Raw genomic sequence first — 18,148 nt, 5'->3', positions numbered from 1 at the left:
ACAGCACAGGAAACAGGCCCTTCGGCCCTCCAAGCCTGTGCCGCTCCTTGGTCCAACTAGACCAATCGTTTGTATCCCTCCATTCCCAGGCTGCTCATGTGACTATCCAGGTAAGTCTTAAACGATGTCAGCGTGCCTGCCTCCACCACCCTACTTGGCAGCGCATTCCAGGCCCCCACCACCCTCTGTGTAAAAAACGTCCCTCTGATGTCTGAGTTATACTTCGCCCCTCTCAGCTTGAGCCCGTGACCCCTCGTGATCGTCACCTCCGACCTGGGAAAAAGCTTCCCACTGTTCACCCTATCTATACCCTTCATAATCTTGTATACCTCTATTAGATCTCCCCTCATTCTCCGTCTTTCCAAGGAGAACAACCCCAGTCTACCCAATCTCTCCTCATAGCTAAGACCCTCCATACCAGGCAACATCCTGGTAAACCTTCTCTGCACTCTCTCCAATGCCTCCACGTCCTTCTGGTAGTGCGGCGACCAGAACTGGACGCAGTACTCCAAATGCGGCCTAACCAACGTTCTATACAGCTGCATCATCAGACTGTCACATATAATACTGTTGCTAGAAGAGCGGGTCAGAGGCTAGGAATACTGAGGCGAGTAACTCACCTCCTGACTCCCCAAAGCCTGTCCACCATCTACAAGGCACAGGTCAGGAGTGTGAGAGAATACCCCCCACTTGCCTGGATGGGTGCAGCTCCAACAACACTCAAGAAGCTTGACACTATCCAGGACAAAGCAGCCCCGCTTGATTGACACCCCTTCCACAAACATTCACTCCTGCTACCACTGACGCACAGTGGCAGCCATGATAACCATCCACAAGCTGCATTACAGGAACTCACCAAGGCTCCTCAGACAGTACCTTCCAAACCCACAACCGCTACCATCTAGAAGGACAAGGGCAGCAGATATCTGGGAACACCACCACCTGCAACTTCGCCACCGAGTCACACATTATTCTGTCTTGGAAATAAATGACTGATTCTTTGCTGTCACTGGGGGTGGATGTAGTGTTGTGTTTGTGCCCAGGTGGATGGGGTGGCAAGAGTGAAGGATACTGTGGAGAAGGAGAGGGGAGAGATGATGCACTGTGTGGTGTCGAATGTGAGGGGGTCCTGCACAGTGTTCAGGAGTGGAGGTGGTGAGGGAGATATACACTGTGGGCCCAATTTTACCATTTTCATTCTAAGTGCTGAATCTGGGCGCAATTCAGATCCGAATTGGAAACCTGTTCTCAGGCGCCCCCATACGCACTTAGCCTGAAAAACAAATTGGGGGTCTGAATCGTGCTGTGGGCGGGGCTTATCACGCCCGAAAGGCTGCTGGTCTGATCGGAGCTTTGAACTGTGCATGCGCAGTGAGAAAAAAATTTGAAAAACGCGCCCCTGTCACATTGCTCCCGGGCCACAAAAAACGGATAAAGCGGCCCAGGAACGATGGCCCCCACAGATATCGCCCCATCCCCACAACATAACTGTCCCCCTTATCCACCCACCCACCACTCCCCAGACTGATCGCCCGCAGAGTGGCAGTCCCCCCTACTCCACCAGAGATCCATCTGGCCTCCCCCCCCACCCCCCAGAGGATGATCGAGCCTCCCCCCCCCCCCCCCCCCTCCCAACAAAGAATGACCGGGCCTCCCTCCTCCCTCCACCCCCCCCACCAACCAGACAACGCTCTGGCCTCCCTCCCTCCACCACCCACCCCCCATATATCTGACCCTTCTCCTCCTCTTTCCCCCCGCCCCCCCCCGACCTCCACTTCCCTCCGTCCCCCCCTCACCACTGATCTGAGTCAGAGAGCAATTGGAAGCTCTGAACTTACCTCTTCAGAAGCTGAAGCGCCCGAAACAGGCCTTTACCGAGCAGGTCTGTTTTACGCCGAATCTGGACACGCAAAAGTGATGGCAATGGGGGAAATGCTGGTAAAGTTGGGCGGGCAGTTCATTAATTCAATTTAAATGCATGCAAATGCATTTAAATCGCCGTTGCGCCCGTTTTAGGCGCGATTCGGATCGTGGCCATTTTCGGGCCTTGGTAAAGTGGGCGCGAAGCAATGGTAAAATCGGGCCCACACTATGTGTGGGTTATCCACCTCACCCAGATACCTGTATGATATTCTTCAACCCTTTTCTCTGGACAGTACTGCAGGGAGAGGAATCTCTGCACTCTGGTGGCCATTGCCAGGCTCTCTGTGCCAATGACCTCCAGTGTTGACCACACCAAGGTCCCTGGAGTCAGTGAAAGGGAGTCATTCACTTCCTGTTCCCCTGTGAAATGTCTTCAACTAACTTTACCAAATGCAGGGTGAGACTCTGGGGTAAAGAACAGTCTGAGAGATGTCTCCACTAGCCAATGCATACATGTTAACAGTCTGAGCTAAACATTACAAACCTGGGCCATGCAGACAGAGGAGTTATTCTGAAATCATCTCTTTCCACCTTTAGACCTGAAGATGGAAGCAGCAATTCTCTGCTGAAGGAGACAAACTCTGCCAGTGTGTGGGGGCTGAACAGGAAAAGTGACTGGGACCACTTTCCCTGACCCACCAGGAAATCTCTGGAAAGTAAGCTTCATCTCTCAGCTGCTGTCCATGTCATTGTGCCAGACAAGCCAATCTGCCCATCGATTTCATGCTGGCTCCCTGGGGTGCAATCCAGTCAATCCCACACTCCACTCAATTCCTGTAACCCTACAGGTTTATTACATCAAAGTGCCTAACCAATTTCCTTTTGAAACCGTTCATCCTCTCTGCTTCCACCATCCTCCTGGTCAGTGAGCTCCAGGTCACTGCCGCTCACTGTGTAAAAAAATCTTTCTCACACCTCCCCATATCTCATGCCCTGTGTCTAATGGCCCTTACACCATCAGCCAATGGGATGGGTTTATTCTTCTCTACCTTATCTCATTTATTCATTCTTCCCAGATGATGAATTGCCATGGATTGCTATCTCTGTCTGATCTGTGCTGTCCTTACTCCTTACACATTCCACGGAGGTCAACTGTACCCAGTCCATTGTGTCTGTCATCCATTTTCTCCTCTGTTTCCTTTTCCTCTGTTTCCTGTGGATCTGCCTCCTCCGCTAACAGTCCCTATCTGCTGTCTGCTTCAATCATGGGACTGAAGGGTTGCATCTTTCTTTCTTTGATGTTGTGCACTAATTTCCCCTTTTCTCCAACCATTTCCACCTCTTGATCATTAGTCTTTCTGTGTGGGGTGTGAGCAACATCTTCCTCTATGTCCACATTCCAAACGTATTCAGTTTATCAATGTTCTTTTAATTTGTTGTCCGTGTTTCTGAGGCATATAACACACACGATAAAATGTAGATGCTCGGCATTCATTCGCTGATTTCAGGTTCCTTTTCTTTGACCTTAACGCATCTTTCATTCTGACTGAGCTGTTTCTGACTATCTCGATTCTACATATGAATATACAAATTAGGAACAGGGTTTGGCCACTCGGCCCCTCGGGCTTGCTCCATCCTTCAATAAAATCATGGCTGATCTGATTGTAACCTCAAATCCACATTCTAGCCTAACCTTTCACCCTCGTGTTAATCAAGAATCTATCTCGATCAAATACTCTGATTCCACTGCCTTCTGAAGAAGAGTTCCAAAGTCTGACAATTACATCTGCCACTGTCTGTTAGAACCTTCTCGGCCTAAATGAACATTTCCAAGTGTTCCAGGACTTGTTCATTTACTTCACTTTTCACTTTCAGGGTGAGGGCTCTGCTTATCACCATTGTTTTAGAAACATAGAAACAGAGAAAATTACAGCACAAAACAGGCCCTTCGGCCCCGAACATATCCCTACCTTTTAGGCCCACCTATAACCCTCCATCCTATTAAGTCCCATGTACTCATCCAGGAGTCTCTTAAAAGACCCTATTGAGTTTGCCTCCACCACCACTGACGGCAGCCAATTCCACTCGCCCACCTGTGTGAAAAACTTCCCCCTAACATTTCCCCTGTACCTACCCCCCAGCACCTTAAACCTGTGTCCTCTCGTAGCAGCCATTTCCACCCTGGGAAAAAGCCTGAGAGTCCACCCGATCTATGCCTCTCAACATCTTGTATACCTCTATTAGGTCTCCTCTCATCCTACGTCTCTCCAAGGAGAAAAGACCGAGCACCCTCAGCCTATCCTCATAAGGCATGCCACTCAATCCAGGCAACATCCTTGTAAATCGTCTCTGCACCCTTTCAATCTTTTCCACATCCTTCCTGTAATGAGGCGACCAAAACTGAGCACAGTACTCCAAGTGGGGTCTGACGAGGGTCTTGTATAGCTGCATCATTATCCCCGGACTCCTAAACTCAATCCCTCGATTGATAAAGGCCAGCACACCATACGCCTTCTTAACCACCTCCTTCACCTGCGGGGCCGATTTTAGAGTCCTATGGACCCGGACCCCAAGATCCTTCTGATCCTCTACAGTACTAAGAGTCTTTCCCTTTATATTGTACTCCTTCATCCCATTTGACCTGCCAAAATGGACCACTATGCATTTATCTGGGTTGAAGTCCATCTGCCACTTCTCCGCCCAGTCTTGCATCCTATCTATGTCCCTCTGTAACTTCTGACATCCCTCTAGACTATCCACAACCCCACCAACCTTTGATCATCTTCACATTCATTCTTAATCCATGTTCCTTATCTAAACCTCTATCAAATCTCCTTTGCTCCAAGGAAAATAACCCCAGTCTTTCCACATCTGGAGTATTGTGTGCAGTTTTCCAAGAAAGGATATATTTGTTATAGAGGGAGTACAGTGAAGGCTCACCAAACTGATTCCTGGGATGGCAGGATTGTTGTATGAGGAGATATTGGGTTGATTGGGTCTGTATTCATTGGAATTTAGAGAGATAAGAGGGGATCTAATGGAAACACATAAAATTCTAACAGGCCTAGACAGACTAGATGCAGAAATGTTGTATCCTCTGGTTGGGGGGCATAGAGCAAAGGGGTCACAGCCCTGGGATACGGGCTAGGCCATTAGGACTGAGATGAGGAGAAATTTCTTCACTAAGAGAGTGGTGAACCTGTGGAATTCGCAACCACGGGAGGCCACTTCACTGAATGTATTTTGAAAGGAAATAAATAGACTTCCAGACTCTAAAGGTGTGAAGCAGTATGGAGAGAGTGCGGGAGTGTGGTGTTGAGATAGAGGATCAGCCACGATCATATTAAATAGTGGATTAAGCTTGAAGGGTCGAATGGCTAATTTCTACTCCTTTTTTCTATGTTTCTATGTAACCTTGTAAAGTCCCCCATCCCTGGAACCACCTTAATAAATCTCCTTTGCAACCTCTCCATGTCCCTCACATCCTGAAACCCAGTTACCAGAATTGAACATAATCCTCCAGCTGAGGCTTAGCCAGTGCAGTATAACTCCTCTGCTTTTGTACTCAATCCCTCTATTTATGAAGCCCAAGGTTCAATATGCTTTGCCAGTCATTCTCTCACTATGATCTGCCAGTTTCAAAGATCAATGTGCATGAACCCTTGGGCCCTCTAACCCTGCACACTGACTCCTGAGGAACATTACTACCCAGCACACACCAGTCTGAGGCACTGACCCCTGAGGCACTGACCCCTGAGGCACTGACCCCTGAGGCACTGACCCCTGAGGCACTGAACCCTGAGGAACCTTACTACCCATCACACTCCAGGTAGTCTGCGATAGTGCTCCTGCTATCTCTAAACCCACCTCCTTTAGTATTCTGGGATGTAATTCATCAGCAGCCAGTCATTTATTAACCCTCAGCATATCTAGCCTTTCCAGCACCTCCTGCCTCTCAATTTTCACACCTATCCATTGACCCTATTTCTACTTCTAGCGATATTTTGTCAGATTCCTGTACATATTAAACGGGATTAAGTAGGCATTCAGTTTTCAGCCTTTCCCTGTGTCTCTAAGTACAAATCACCCTCTTTATTCCTAATGAACACGAGCTCTTGCTGTCCTTTTTTATTCACAAGCGAATAGAAGTTTTTTGGGTTCTCTTGTATGTTAACTATTCTTCTATTCTCAGATTCTTTCTGTCAGTCTTATTTCCCTCTGCACAATGAATACTATTTGAAGTGGTTTTCACTTGGGGAGATATGTGACGTGTATTACACAGCCTCTGACTTGGTTTCATTCTAATCTGCACTTTCCTCCTTATGTAAAGAACGAGCTTTCTGCTCCCTGACCTTTCACCCTTGTTGGATTGTAGCTGACCTTTCCCTGAACCACCTCGCTCACTCCACTCTCCCCGTTTTCCTCTCAGTCACTAGTTCCATTCCTACCCCTTCTAACCACACTGTCAGCTCCAAGCACCTCACACACACTCTCGCCCTGCCCCCTCGCGCACACTCGCTCTCGCCCTGACCCCTCGCGCACACTCGCTCTCGCCCTGCCCCCTCGCGCACACTCGCTCTCGCCCTGACCCCTCGCGCACACTCGCTCTCGCCCTGCCCCCTCGCGCACACTCGCTCTCGCCCTGCTCCCTCGCACGCTCGCTCTCGCCCTGCCCCCTCGCGCACACTCGCTCTCGCCCTGCCCCCTCGCACACTCGCTCTCGCCCTGCTCCCTCGCACGCTCGCTCTCGCCCTGCTCCCTCGCACGCTCGCTCTCGCCCTGCTCCCTCGCACGCTCGCTCACGCCCTGCTCCCTCGCACACTCGCTCTCGCCCTGCTCCCTCTCACACTCACTCTCTCACTGCTCCCTCGCACTCTTTCTGTCCCTCTCCACTCTTAGTTGTATCCATCATTTTTGGAGGATTGTTGATAACTCTCACCACTCTTCCTTCCGACAGGAAGAAAGATTCAGAAAGAATGTTCCCGATGGTGGTGGAGTCCAGAACTAGGGGTCAGAAAAACATAGAAGATAGCAGGAGGAGGCCATTTGGCCCTTCGAGCCTGCTCCGCCATTTATTGGCCTAATCCTGCTTTTTCCCCATAACCTTTGATCCCGTTCATCTCAAGTGCTATATCCAGCCGCCTCTTGAATACATTCTATGTTTTGGCATCGACTACTTCCTGTAGTAATGAATTCCACAGACTCATCACTCTTTGGGTGAAAAGATGTCTCCTCACCTCCGTCCTAAATGGTCTACCCTGAATCCTCAGACTGTGACCCCTGATTCTGGACTCGCCCACCATCGGGAATATCCTCCCTGCATCTAAAAGTTAAAGTTTATTTATTAGTCACAAGTAGTCTTACATTAACACTGCAATGAAGTTACTGTGAAAATCCCCTAGTCGCCACACTCCGGTGCCTGTTCAGGTACACTGAGGGAGAATTTCCCATGACCAATTCACCCATCCTGCACATCTTTGGACTGTGGGAGGAAACCGGAGCACCCGGAGGAAACCCAAGCAGACACGGGGAGAATGTGCAAACTCCACACAGATAGTGACCCAAGCCAGGAATCGAACCCAGGTCCCTGGTGCTCTGAGGCAGCAGTGCTAACCACTGTGCCACCATGCCGCCCCATCTACCCTGTCTAGTCCTGTCTACCTTGTGTAGTTCTGTTTGAGGATAAGGGTTAAACCTTTTAGAACTGAGGTGAGGAGAAATTTCTTCACCCAGAGCGTGGTGAATATGTGGAATTCACTACCAAAGAATGTGGTTGAGGCCAAAACGTTGTCTGATTTCAAGAAGAAATTAGATACAGCTCTCGGGGCTAAAGGGATCAAGGGATTTGGGAGGAAAGGGGGATCAGGATATTGAATCTGATGATCAGCCAGGATCAAAATGAATGGTGGAGCAGGCTCGAAGGGCCGAATGGCCTCCTCCTGCTTCTATTTTCTATGTTTCTTTCCAAAAAATAATAGATTTGCCCCTTTCCCCATTTCCACTGTTCTCTTCAATGATCATCCCCATCCTCTACCCCGTAACCCGAATAATCTTTGTGTAAAATGCTCCTCACACTCCTTCTGGTTTCTAACGTAGCTCTGGGTGTTCGAACTATTGACCTTATTGAACAGTTCACCTCATTAACATTGTTGATTCTCTTCATAATCTTGGAAAGGGTCAAGTAGGTCAACAAAGAAATGAGATAGACTTTAATCTAATCTATGAACTGCTTAATGTGAAGCAGCTGAGACGGGGAGAGGAGATTGCTGTAACTCACTGGAATGCTCTTTAACTTTCAACCCATATCCCAGAGTGTGGCTGAAGTCAGGTACCGGTGACCTTTCCTTGACATCATTGCAGAATGTGAGAGAGTTGCTGTCAATCCAACCACAACTATCTTCCTTTGACCTACCCATCGCTGGGATTTTTCTGGCCGTTCATGCCAGCGGGATCTTCCAGTCCCACCAACGCCGCACCCCCAGCATGGATTTCCCAGCGGTGAGGAGTGCATTCAATGGGAAACCCCGTTGACAACAGCGGGACCAGAAGATCCCACCACTGGCCAATGGTGGGCCACACTCTGGGGATTGAGTGGAAAATCCCCCCATTGTCTGCAATCGGTGGGGAGTTTTCTCCTGATTCCCATTGACTCCGGTTTAATCAAGGTCCCTAATTTAACAAAACCTTGGGAGATGCTGAAATCTTCAAATAAACACTTTGGGCAGGATTTTCCGGCCACAATCATCCCAAGGTGGAAATTCTCATCCCAGGTCAACTTTGGCATGGTCCGCCTCCACCTGCTATAATTCCCATGATGGGAGGGATGGGAAAATTCCACCCTCAGGGTGGCAAAAAACAATTCAATACATTTCCACTCATATCTAGGAGGTGGCTTGAGGGGCTGAATGGCCTACCCCTATTTTGTATGTTTGTGAAAAGGTGTCAACATGTTTTACTAAAAGCGACGAGAATGATTTGAATGGTTCAGGAAGACAAGCGTTGACACATTAAGATGGGATTTTGTGCTGATCAATTTGATGAGGACAGTTCCAACATTAAATATTGATTAGGGAAACCACAAGTCTAAAGAAATAGGAATGAATACCATCTGCAAGATATTCACCCCTGTGAGCATAGCCTATCGATTGTGTTTCGTGTTTCTGTGCCCCTTTCTGTGCAAAGATGTTTAATTGAGGGCACAGTCAAGTGGAGTTAGCTGCTAGGTTGCTGGTGTCTTGATCGCTGCATTTGAATAGCAGAGTCAGGCGGAATTCACTTTCCAAATCGTTATCAAACAATGGTTCTGCTGATCTCACGTTTCTCCATAATCTTTCAGATAATCCCACCCAAAGAATTTTCGACATCCAACGGAAGAGTGACTGGTTGATGCAGAGGCAGCCTCTGGGACAGCGTTATCAACTGTTGGCATCATCTGCACAGGTGCTATGGCCTATCCTCCAGGCATCTCTGGGACTTTTTATATTCATCACAGTCCAGCCCAGCTTGTTAAAAGGCAGCTCAGAGAAGCTGGAGATTGTGTTTGTTAATCTTTGTTTCTCAACAAGTTATTCTATTCTACCCACTAACTGATCAAGATCAGAATTTGTGTTATTTCAGCAGGATTGTCTAAATGCTTGTTTTATCTCATTTTTTTCAATTCTATTGTCTGGTTCCTGTTTCCATCATAAATACTCATAGCAACCTCGGAAGAATTTAGGGAATTTCTGATAAGCTACAGTTCCATTAACACTGAACAGCAAACTTTAACAGATTATCGACTCCGCTACAGCTTCTGCCCTTTGGCAGAGGTTCAACTTCTCTACCGTGTTAAACTACCACAACCCCCCGTCCCCCAGCCCTACCCACCCACTCCAGCTCCCCCCTCCAATGCTGGAGACAGTGGTGCTTGAGTAGATGTTCCACAAATCTACCCACCGCCCCACCAGCCCAGCTCCATCATCAAAACAGTTGCACCAGAGGCTAAGGATGTTTTACGTCAGTGGGTGTCATGGCTGACCTCAGCACGTGCAAGGTGCCTGATCGACCTCTCCTGAGTTAACTGAGGAAGGTGCTCAGATTCCGAACATGTTACGATTCTGAATATATTGACCAATATCCCTGGGATCTTTGCAGGGCTGTGTGTCTATGAGCAGATCAGCTGGACACCCAGAGAAATATTGGGAATACCCAATGAGGAGGGGGGGCTCACACCAATCTCCCACAAAACGCCACCGAAACACAGAGCTAAGCAATAATACTTGACGAGGGGCAGCAACAAATATACTGTACCTGAATGGAAATGTTTTATGATCTGTGAACTAAGCAGACCTTCTTAAGAAAGTTTTAAGAAACTGTTTTGCTTTTGAACAATGTGAATACTGCATCAAGCTTTAACACTCCATTATATTTCATATTTAGATCAATTTATCAGATCAATCTATAACTATAATTTTACATGCAGCAAGTAACAGATTTCTATATATTGTGACTCAACAAAATGTTATGTGATGGCTGTGGGTACTAATAAAAAGGCAAATATCAACAAGTTAAACATTCAAACGTTACGGCTTACGTGAAGTTATTCAATTATGAAGATTTGCAGACTGAATTGAACTGAGGACAGGACTGACACACTGCGTGAGTGAAATAGTCTCCAGTAAGTTCGACTCTCAGAGAGAGAGAGGGCAGAATTGCAATGAGAATTTGGCAGAGTTTCAGTTCTGGTGAGAAAACTGGTGTGGAACTCTCCAGTTCCAGTGGCCAGTTTTCTCTCTGGATCTTGTTAAACTGTCAAAAGAAAGAGTGGGTGTGGTTTGTGCCGTCACTCTGGCGAGGCGGGGGCCCTTAGAGCCAGAACCGGTTCCACTGAAAAGGCGCACCAATCACAGAAACAAAATCTAATCTCTCCCCCCACCCCCCCCCCCCAAACTCCAACCCCAACCCTCTCAATCATCCCTGGCATTGCCCTCTGCCCCCTGTAATCATCAGGCCATCTCCTTCCCCACCCCCAGTCTGCAGGGGGCGCTGAGATTTACACCATAACAGTGTCTACAGACAGAGGTTTAGGTTCCTAGATCTCTGGGAAGAGCAGCGCTGTCACAGGCCCGACTTTACCAATCGGAGCCTAAGGGCCGGATCCAGGCGTAATACGGATCCGAGCCCGGAATCCTCTTTCCAGCGCGCCCATACGCGTTTTGCCGGCTCCGGTCCGATTTGCGCTGTGGGCGGGGCTTAGCGCTGCCGGAACGATCGGAGCTCTGAACTGCGCATGCGCCCAAAAACAGGCGGGAAGTTTTATTAAAATCGGGCCCGTTGTGATTACTGTCCCTTTAAGGGCAATACAGCAGAGTGAGGGTCACATGGTCTATGTGACCAATCAAAGTGTGGAATCACCCCAGTGAGTGGAGTTCTCCTAGGCAGAAAGCTGGCTACAGCCACAGAATCCTACGGTGCAGAAGGAGGCCATTCGACTCATCGAGTCTGCACTGACCGCAATCCCACCCTGGCCCATAACCCCATGCTAGCCCCCCTGACACTAAGGGGCAATTTAGCATAGCCAATCTACCTAACCCACACATCTTTGGACTACACAGACAGTGACCCAAGCCGGGATTCGAATCTGGAACCCTGGTGCTATGAGTCAGCAGTGTTAACCACTGTGTCACCGTGCCACCCTGTTTTCTTATTAATAAATACCCTTTGTGTTTGTAATGAAATCAGTCAAAGTGCATCATTACACACGGCAGGTGACCATGGTTACCTGCAGCTTCCTGCAGGAGCTGTTTGCTGTAGTTCCTGGCTGTGCATTAGCTGTGTATATGGGACAGTCACCACTCTCTGTACTCCTGAAGGGCCTGCCCTCTACTTGGTGCTTTATACCTACCATATGCTTCCTTGTGCTATCTCTCTCTCTCTCTCTCTAAACACTAGATTGTGTCATGTGTGCTTTGCCATCTTTGTTCCTGCTAGTTTGTGATTCCCTGGATCTTGGGACCTGCAGCAAGTTGGGGAATGTGTGTGAGGAAAGACTCAGGCTCCAGTGGAAGCCATCTGCCACCCCCTAGTGTCCAGAGCCTTTCAGTGCAGTGCTTTACTGTCAGCTATTCAGCCCTTTCTCCTGTGTCTGTCTATACAGGGCCTGGCGGTGCTTCTCCTGTTTCCAGGCTCCTTATTTAACCCCTCCCCAAACTTTAACCTCCTCTCAATTATACATGATATTTTCCCCTTTCAAGATTCACCAATCAATTCACCAAACAACCTAGTAAATGATGATGCTCATTGCTGACATCTGGTTACAAATATCGTCAACATGTATGCAGCTTGGGCCATTAATATTGGCAGCAGCAACAATATCCTGCACTGTTAGATTGTGTGAGCTCTGAAGGTGATCCCACCACAAATATTAAACCAAGTTTACAAATTATACTTCAACAGCAGTGAATGGCCCTCTGAAGTCAACATGTACTCGTCAGGGTATCCTCAGCCATTCCCAGGAGTGCAGCAAGGCCTTCTGGTGGGTGGGGCTTTCTGGTTTTCCTGGCAGGTTTGGCATCTTAGAAATTCCTGGGTGGCCATTGGGCAATTCTTGAGGTATTGGTTGCTGGCCTGGATGTGGGACAACCACCCGGACTCCCCACGAGATGATGCCATCTTCTATACTCAACTCCTGATATTTAGAGAGATAAGGGGGGATCGCAATGGGCTGGGAGATGTGTGGAGACCGTTTAGCGGACTCCCTGCTGAGCGCTACGGCCTCCGTGCGTCTCCAAGTTGAAGATTTCCAGCGTCAGCAGCTCCACGCCAGAAATCAGTCCGGAGCTGATTACAATATGGAAATTTTCATTTCCATATCATTAGCGGGCACTGTTCTGAAGTCTCCGGGCCCACTAGCATTCCGCCCCCCCCCCGCCAAGAATGGTTCACTCCAGTGGGGTTTACAACAATTCCCCGCTAACGGGGAACAGTCAGCCGGATCCCACTAGAGAGAACAGAGGCCATTGACGCCCCCCCCCAGGAGCTCAGAGGTAAGGGGGGGTTGCCCCTTGGGCAGTGTCAGCCTGGTCCTGGCACTGCCCAAGGGACACCTTGGCACTGCCTACCAGATATCGGACAGTGCCAACGGGGCAGGGCAAGAGGGGGTGGGGCCTACTGGGGTCGATCGGTGGGGGTGGGGAATCCCATTCTCACTCTGCATTTGGGATCGGTGGCAGACGGAGGGAGGACGGCGATTGGGCTGGTCATCTTGGGGGTGGGGCTCGGGCTGCTGGGGTGGTTTGGGCTGCTGGGGAGGGGGGGAAATCAGGAGACGGTGCTGACTGCGGGGAGGGACATAGGGACTGGCCCGGGGAGGTCCGGGAGACCAGCGATCGGGGGGTGGAGGGTCAGAAGGCCAGCAATGGGGGGGTGCAGAGCAGGCCAACGATTGGAAGGCTGGCAGTGGGGGGCTATTGCGCCTGTACCGATCTCAGTGCATGTTGCCGGCCTCTCCAGCGGGGATAGGTCCCATCCACAGGCTAATGCAGAGTGAATCCCGCTGAGCACTCTGTGATGTATAGAGTGTCGGAAATTTGTTCTGGAAACCAGGCTAAAAAAATCGGCGGGGTTATTCCCATTTTCACGTGAATTGGGGACTTTGAATTTTTTGGGAGGAATCCCAGCCAAGGTTTCAAATCCTCTTTAGGATGTCCTTGTGGTTCACCACTTAGGACAACATGACGTAGTTTTGCCAACGTAGGTTCGATTTGGGTCCATGCTTGGATTTGCTTGGCAACTTCATCAATCTCCAGAGGAGAAGGTAGGACGGTCGGTAGCGGCAGGCAGCGCAAGGCATCCGCTTTGGCTATATGTCTCCCTGGACAATGTTGTAAAGAATATTCATAGGCTCCTAATAGCAGTGCCCAGGGTTGGATCTGGGCTGATTCAATGGGAGGAATCGCCTTGTCTTCCTTAAAGAGGTCCAACAGAGTTTTGTGGTAAAATGCTGACCGTAGATGTACTGGTGGAACTTCACCATGAACACCATGGATAAACCTTCTTGCTCCATCTGGCATACCTCCTTATTGCATCCGCCAGGGTTTGTGATGCGTACACAATTAGACCTATTGTCCCATCACCCCAACAGTGTGATAATACTACTCCTATCCGATAGGGGGAGGTGTCACAGGTCACAATGAGTGGTCTTGGGGGTATAATGGACTAATATGTTTGTTGACAGCAATTGTTGTTTGATGTTTGTAAAGACTTTCTCTTGTGACATTTGCCACGACCATTTCTGATTTTTTTTAACAGTACATGGAGGGTGCCTGCAGGGCGGCCAAGTTCAGTATGAATTTTTGCATAGTAATTTACGAGACTTAGGAAAGACTTCAACTCCGTTCTGTTCTTGGAGTCAGAGCCTCTTTATGGCTTTCGCCTTCTCTTCGGCAGGGTGTAATCCATTCTTGTCAATTCTGTCCCTGAGGTATATCACCTCATTGATCTGGAACACACATTTTTCCTTTTTTAATCAGACGCCAGTATCAGAAAAACACCGTAAGGCCTGTTCCAAACTCTTCAAATGTTCCTTTGCAGTAACTCCTGGGATTAAAAAGCATTCCAGATAGACTGCCACTTTGGGCAGCCCTTGAAGGATGTTCTCCATCACCCTTTGGAAAATGGCACAAACTGAAGACACCCCAAAGGACAAGCGAGTATACTCATACAGTCCTTTGTGAGTATTTATAGGCATATAACTCCTGGAGGGCATCTCAAGCTCCAACTAGAGGTAGGTATGGCTCATGTCTAATTTGGAAATTATGTGACCCTCACCCCAGCCAGTTTTGCAGACAAGTCTCTATGTGTGGCACAGGGTATCTGTCTAAGGGGAAGGTCTGTTGACCATCAATTTATAATCCCCACAGAGACAGACCGAACTGTCAGGTTTTAAAATTGGGACTAATGGCACAGCCCATTCAGCAAATTGTACTGGGCATATGTATAATGCCAAGTTCCTCTAGACGTCCCAATTCAGCCTCTGGCATGTAGGGCACAGGGCACCGGTTGTGCTTGAAATATTTAGGTTGGACCTTTGGGTCCATGTAGATTTTGACCCTGGCACCTTTAATCTTCCTCAGGTCTTCTTGGGACACTTTGGGGTACTTCCGCGTGACTTTGCATAAATTGCAAGTACCCATTTTAAAGATCTGTTGCCAATCCAGGAGGATTTCCTGTAGCCAGTCCCTTCCCAAAAGGCTGGGGCCTGGTTCTTGCACCTTATTAGGGGGAGTCGGATTGTCTGTTGCCCATGCATAACTGGGGTTACAGTGGTCGCAACTTTTATAGGATATGGTTAGGTTAAGTGAGTGGGCAAAAATTTGTCAAATGGAGTATAATGTGGGAAAATGTGAACGTGTTCACTTTGGCAGGAAAAATAGAATAGCAGCAAATTATTTAAATAGAGAGAGGTTTCAGAGTCCTGCTAACTAACTTTTCAGAAAAATGGATGAGGAAGGCAAATGAAATGTTGGTGTTTATTGCAAAGGAATGGAGTATAAAAGTAGGGAGGTTTGATTTGATTTGATTTATTATTGTCATGTATTAGCATACAGTGAAAAGGATTGTTTCTTGTGCGCTATACAAAGCATACCGTTCATAGAGAAGGAAATGAGAGAGTGCAGAATGTAGTGTTACAGTCATAACCATCACATAGTTTTGTTACAGCTGTTGGTGAAACCACATCTGGAGCACTATGTCTCCTTGTTTTAGTCTCCTTATTTAAGAAACAATATAATTGCATTAGAAGCAGTTCAGAAAGTGGTGTAAGGTACATGATAAGCCATGATCTAATTGAATGGCAGAGCAGTCTTAATGGGCTGAATGGTCTACTCCCTTCCATTGTTCCTACAAGGACAGAAGCAAATACAATTTCATCCATTGAGTTCAGCTCTAGAAAAGAAACTCCCCCAACCCAGATTCCGACTGTAGGGTGAATATCATCCCATACACCGACTATGGTGACATTACGTTTTAAAGTTGGCCTCTTTGCAGCTCACTTGTCCTGTCCAGTCTTTCTCCTGGCAGAGTTGAGAAGATATTCACTCCCTGGTGTCCTTCTTCAACTGCAAATAAATCCAGCTAAAAATTACATTCAAAAGTCTTTCTACCTTACAAGGCCCCCAGTTGCTAGACAACCACTGCCACTTCTACCAACCTCTGTTAATGCTTCACACCATAACCCTCTCTAAGGACAATGGAAACACAGTTGGAATTGAAAACAGTCCACACACACACACACAAACATCTTTGTCCAGCATAAAAACAGCGAGGAATATAAAACTGACAATAAGAGCTTCTTTAAATATATAAAAAGGAAGAGAGAGGGCAAAGAGAACATAGGTCCCTTAGAAATGAATCTGGGATAGTTATGGGGGACAAGGAAATGGCAGAGTAGTTAAAACAGATATTTTGCATCCGTCCTCACATTGGGAGATACTTCGAACATCCCATTGATACTGAGGAATACAGGGCAGGAAGTAAGTACCATCACCATCACTAAAGAAGTAGTATTGGACAACTAACGGGGCTAAAGGCAGATAAATTCCTTGGCCCTGATGGTTTGCATCCTAGGATCCGAAAAGAAATAGTGACAGAGATAGTGGATGCATTGATTGTAATTTTACAAAAATCCTTGGATCCTGGAGAAGTACTGGAAAAATGGAAAACTGCCTTTATTCAAAAAGGGAGGGAGGCAAAAGCGGGTAACTATAGGCTGATTAGCCGAACAGGTGTTGTTGGAAAAATGTTGGAATCGATTATTAAGGAATAACGGCACATTTGGAAAAGCATAATCTAAACAAGCAGTGTCAGCATGGCTTCATGAAAGTGAAATGGTGTCTGACTAATTTATTAGAGTTTTTTGAGAAAGTCTCACCCAGAGTGGATTTAAGTTTAAGTTTATTTATTAGTATCACAAGTAGGCTTACATTAACACTGCAATGAAGTTGCTGTGAAAATTCCCTAGTCATCGCACTCCTGCATCTGTTCGGGTACACTGAGGGAGAATTTAGCATGGCCAATGTACCTAACCACATAGAAGGGAACCAGTAGATGTGTTGTATTTGGACTTCCAGAAGGCGTTTGACATGGTACCTCACAAAAGGTTAGGTCATAAGATGGTGTAGGAGGTAGTATATTGGCATGGAAAGAGAATTGGCAAATGGGCAGGAGACAACAAGCGGGAATAAGGCATTCATTTTCAGATTGGCCCCCTGTAACCAGTGGGGTTCCACAGGGATCAGTGCCGGGACCACAACTGTTTACAACATATTAATGGCTCAGAGAAAGGAAGCGACCCCATACTGTAGCTAAATTTGCAGACCACAGAAAAATAGGTGGAAAGGCAAGCTGCAGGAGGGATACAAACTGTTTACAAAGTGATACTGATAGATTAAGTAAGTTGATAAATGGAGTAAAATGTGGGAAAATGTGAAATTGTTCATTTTGGAAGGGAGAACAAAAGAACAGTATTATTCAAATGGAGAAAAACTGTAGAAAGCTGCAACACAAAGGGACTTGTGCATGGAACACAGAAATCTAGCACACGGGTGCAGCAGGTAATCAGGAAAGCTAATGGAATGTTGGCCCTTATCTCAAGGGGGTTGGAGTATAAGAGTCGGGAAGTCTTGCTGCAACTGTACAAGGTACAGATGAGACCACATCTGGAGAACTGTGAGCTGGTTTGCTCCCCTTATTTAAGGAAAGATATTATTTCATTGGAGCAGTTCAGAGAAGGTTCACTAGGCTGACCCCGGTGTGGAGGGATTGTTTTATGAGGAAAGGTTAAACAGGTTGGGACTCTACTCATTGGAATTTAGAAGAATGAGGGGAGATCTCATTGAAACATACAGGATTCTTAAGGGGCTGGAATGGGTAAATGCTGAGAGGATGTTTCCCCTCGTGGGAGAATCTAGGATCAGAGGGCATAGTCTCAGAATAAAGGGGCACCAATTTAAGACTGAGATGAGGAGAAATGAGAGAGAGATTTTTGATCAGTAAGGGAATCAAGGGTTATGGGGAAAGGGCAGGAAAGTGGACATGAGGAATGTCGGATATGCCATGATCCTATTGAATGGAGGAGCAGGCTCGAGGGGCCGAACGGCCTACTCTTGTCCCCTCATGAATCTAACTATAGGTTTTACCCTTCCAGGCACAGAAACATTAAATTAGCCCCACTTAAAACTATACCTTATTGCTAATGTTTACCAAACAAATATAAATCCCATAAAACTACCTTTGTTTTCCTAATATT

General features: G+C 47.5%; 1 protein-coding gene across 2 annotated transcripts in view; it reads left to right on the top strand.

Moving 5' to 3' along the window:
• Positions 1-10,419, top strand: part of LOC144500563 (uncharacterized) — a 59,391-nt gene extending 48,972 nt beyond the window's left edge. The window contains exons 7-8 of one of the 2 annotated variants that reach the window (XM_078223681.1): positions 2,461-2,579; positions 9,200-10,419. In XM_078223681.1, coding sequence (XP_078079807.1) covers positions 2,461-2,557 — 97 coding nt within the window. In that variant the 3' untranslated portion in view covers positions 2,558-2,579; positions 9,200-10,419. The remainder of the gene's footprint in view (positions 1-2,460; positions 2,580-9,199) is intronic. The other variant, XM_078223682.1, reaches the window with a different exon arrangement.
• Positions 10,420-18,148: the final 7,729 nt, after the last annotated feature.

Source organism: Mustelus asterias, chromosome 11 (genome assembly GCF_964213995.1).
Source record: "Mustelus asterias chromosome 11, sMusAst1.hap1.1, whole genome shotgun sequence".
NCBI lineage: Eukaryota > Metazoa > Chordata > Chondrichthyes > Carcharhiniformes > Triakidae > Mustelus > Mustelus asterias.
The sequence above is the reverse complement of the archived record's forward strand: the minus strand, read 5'-3'. Positions and strand labels throughout refer to the sequence as shown.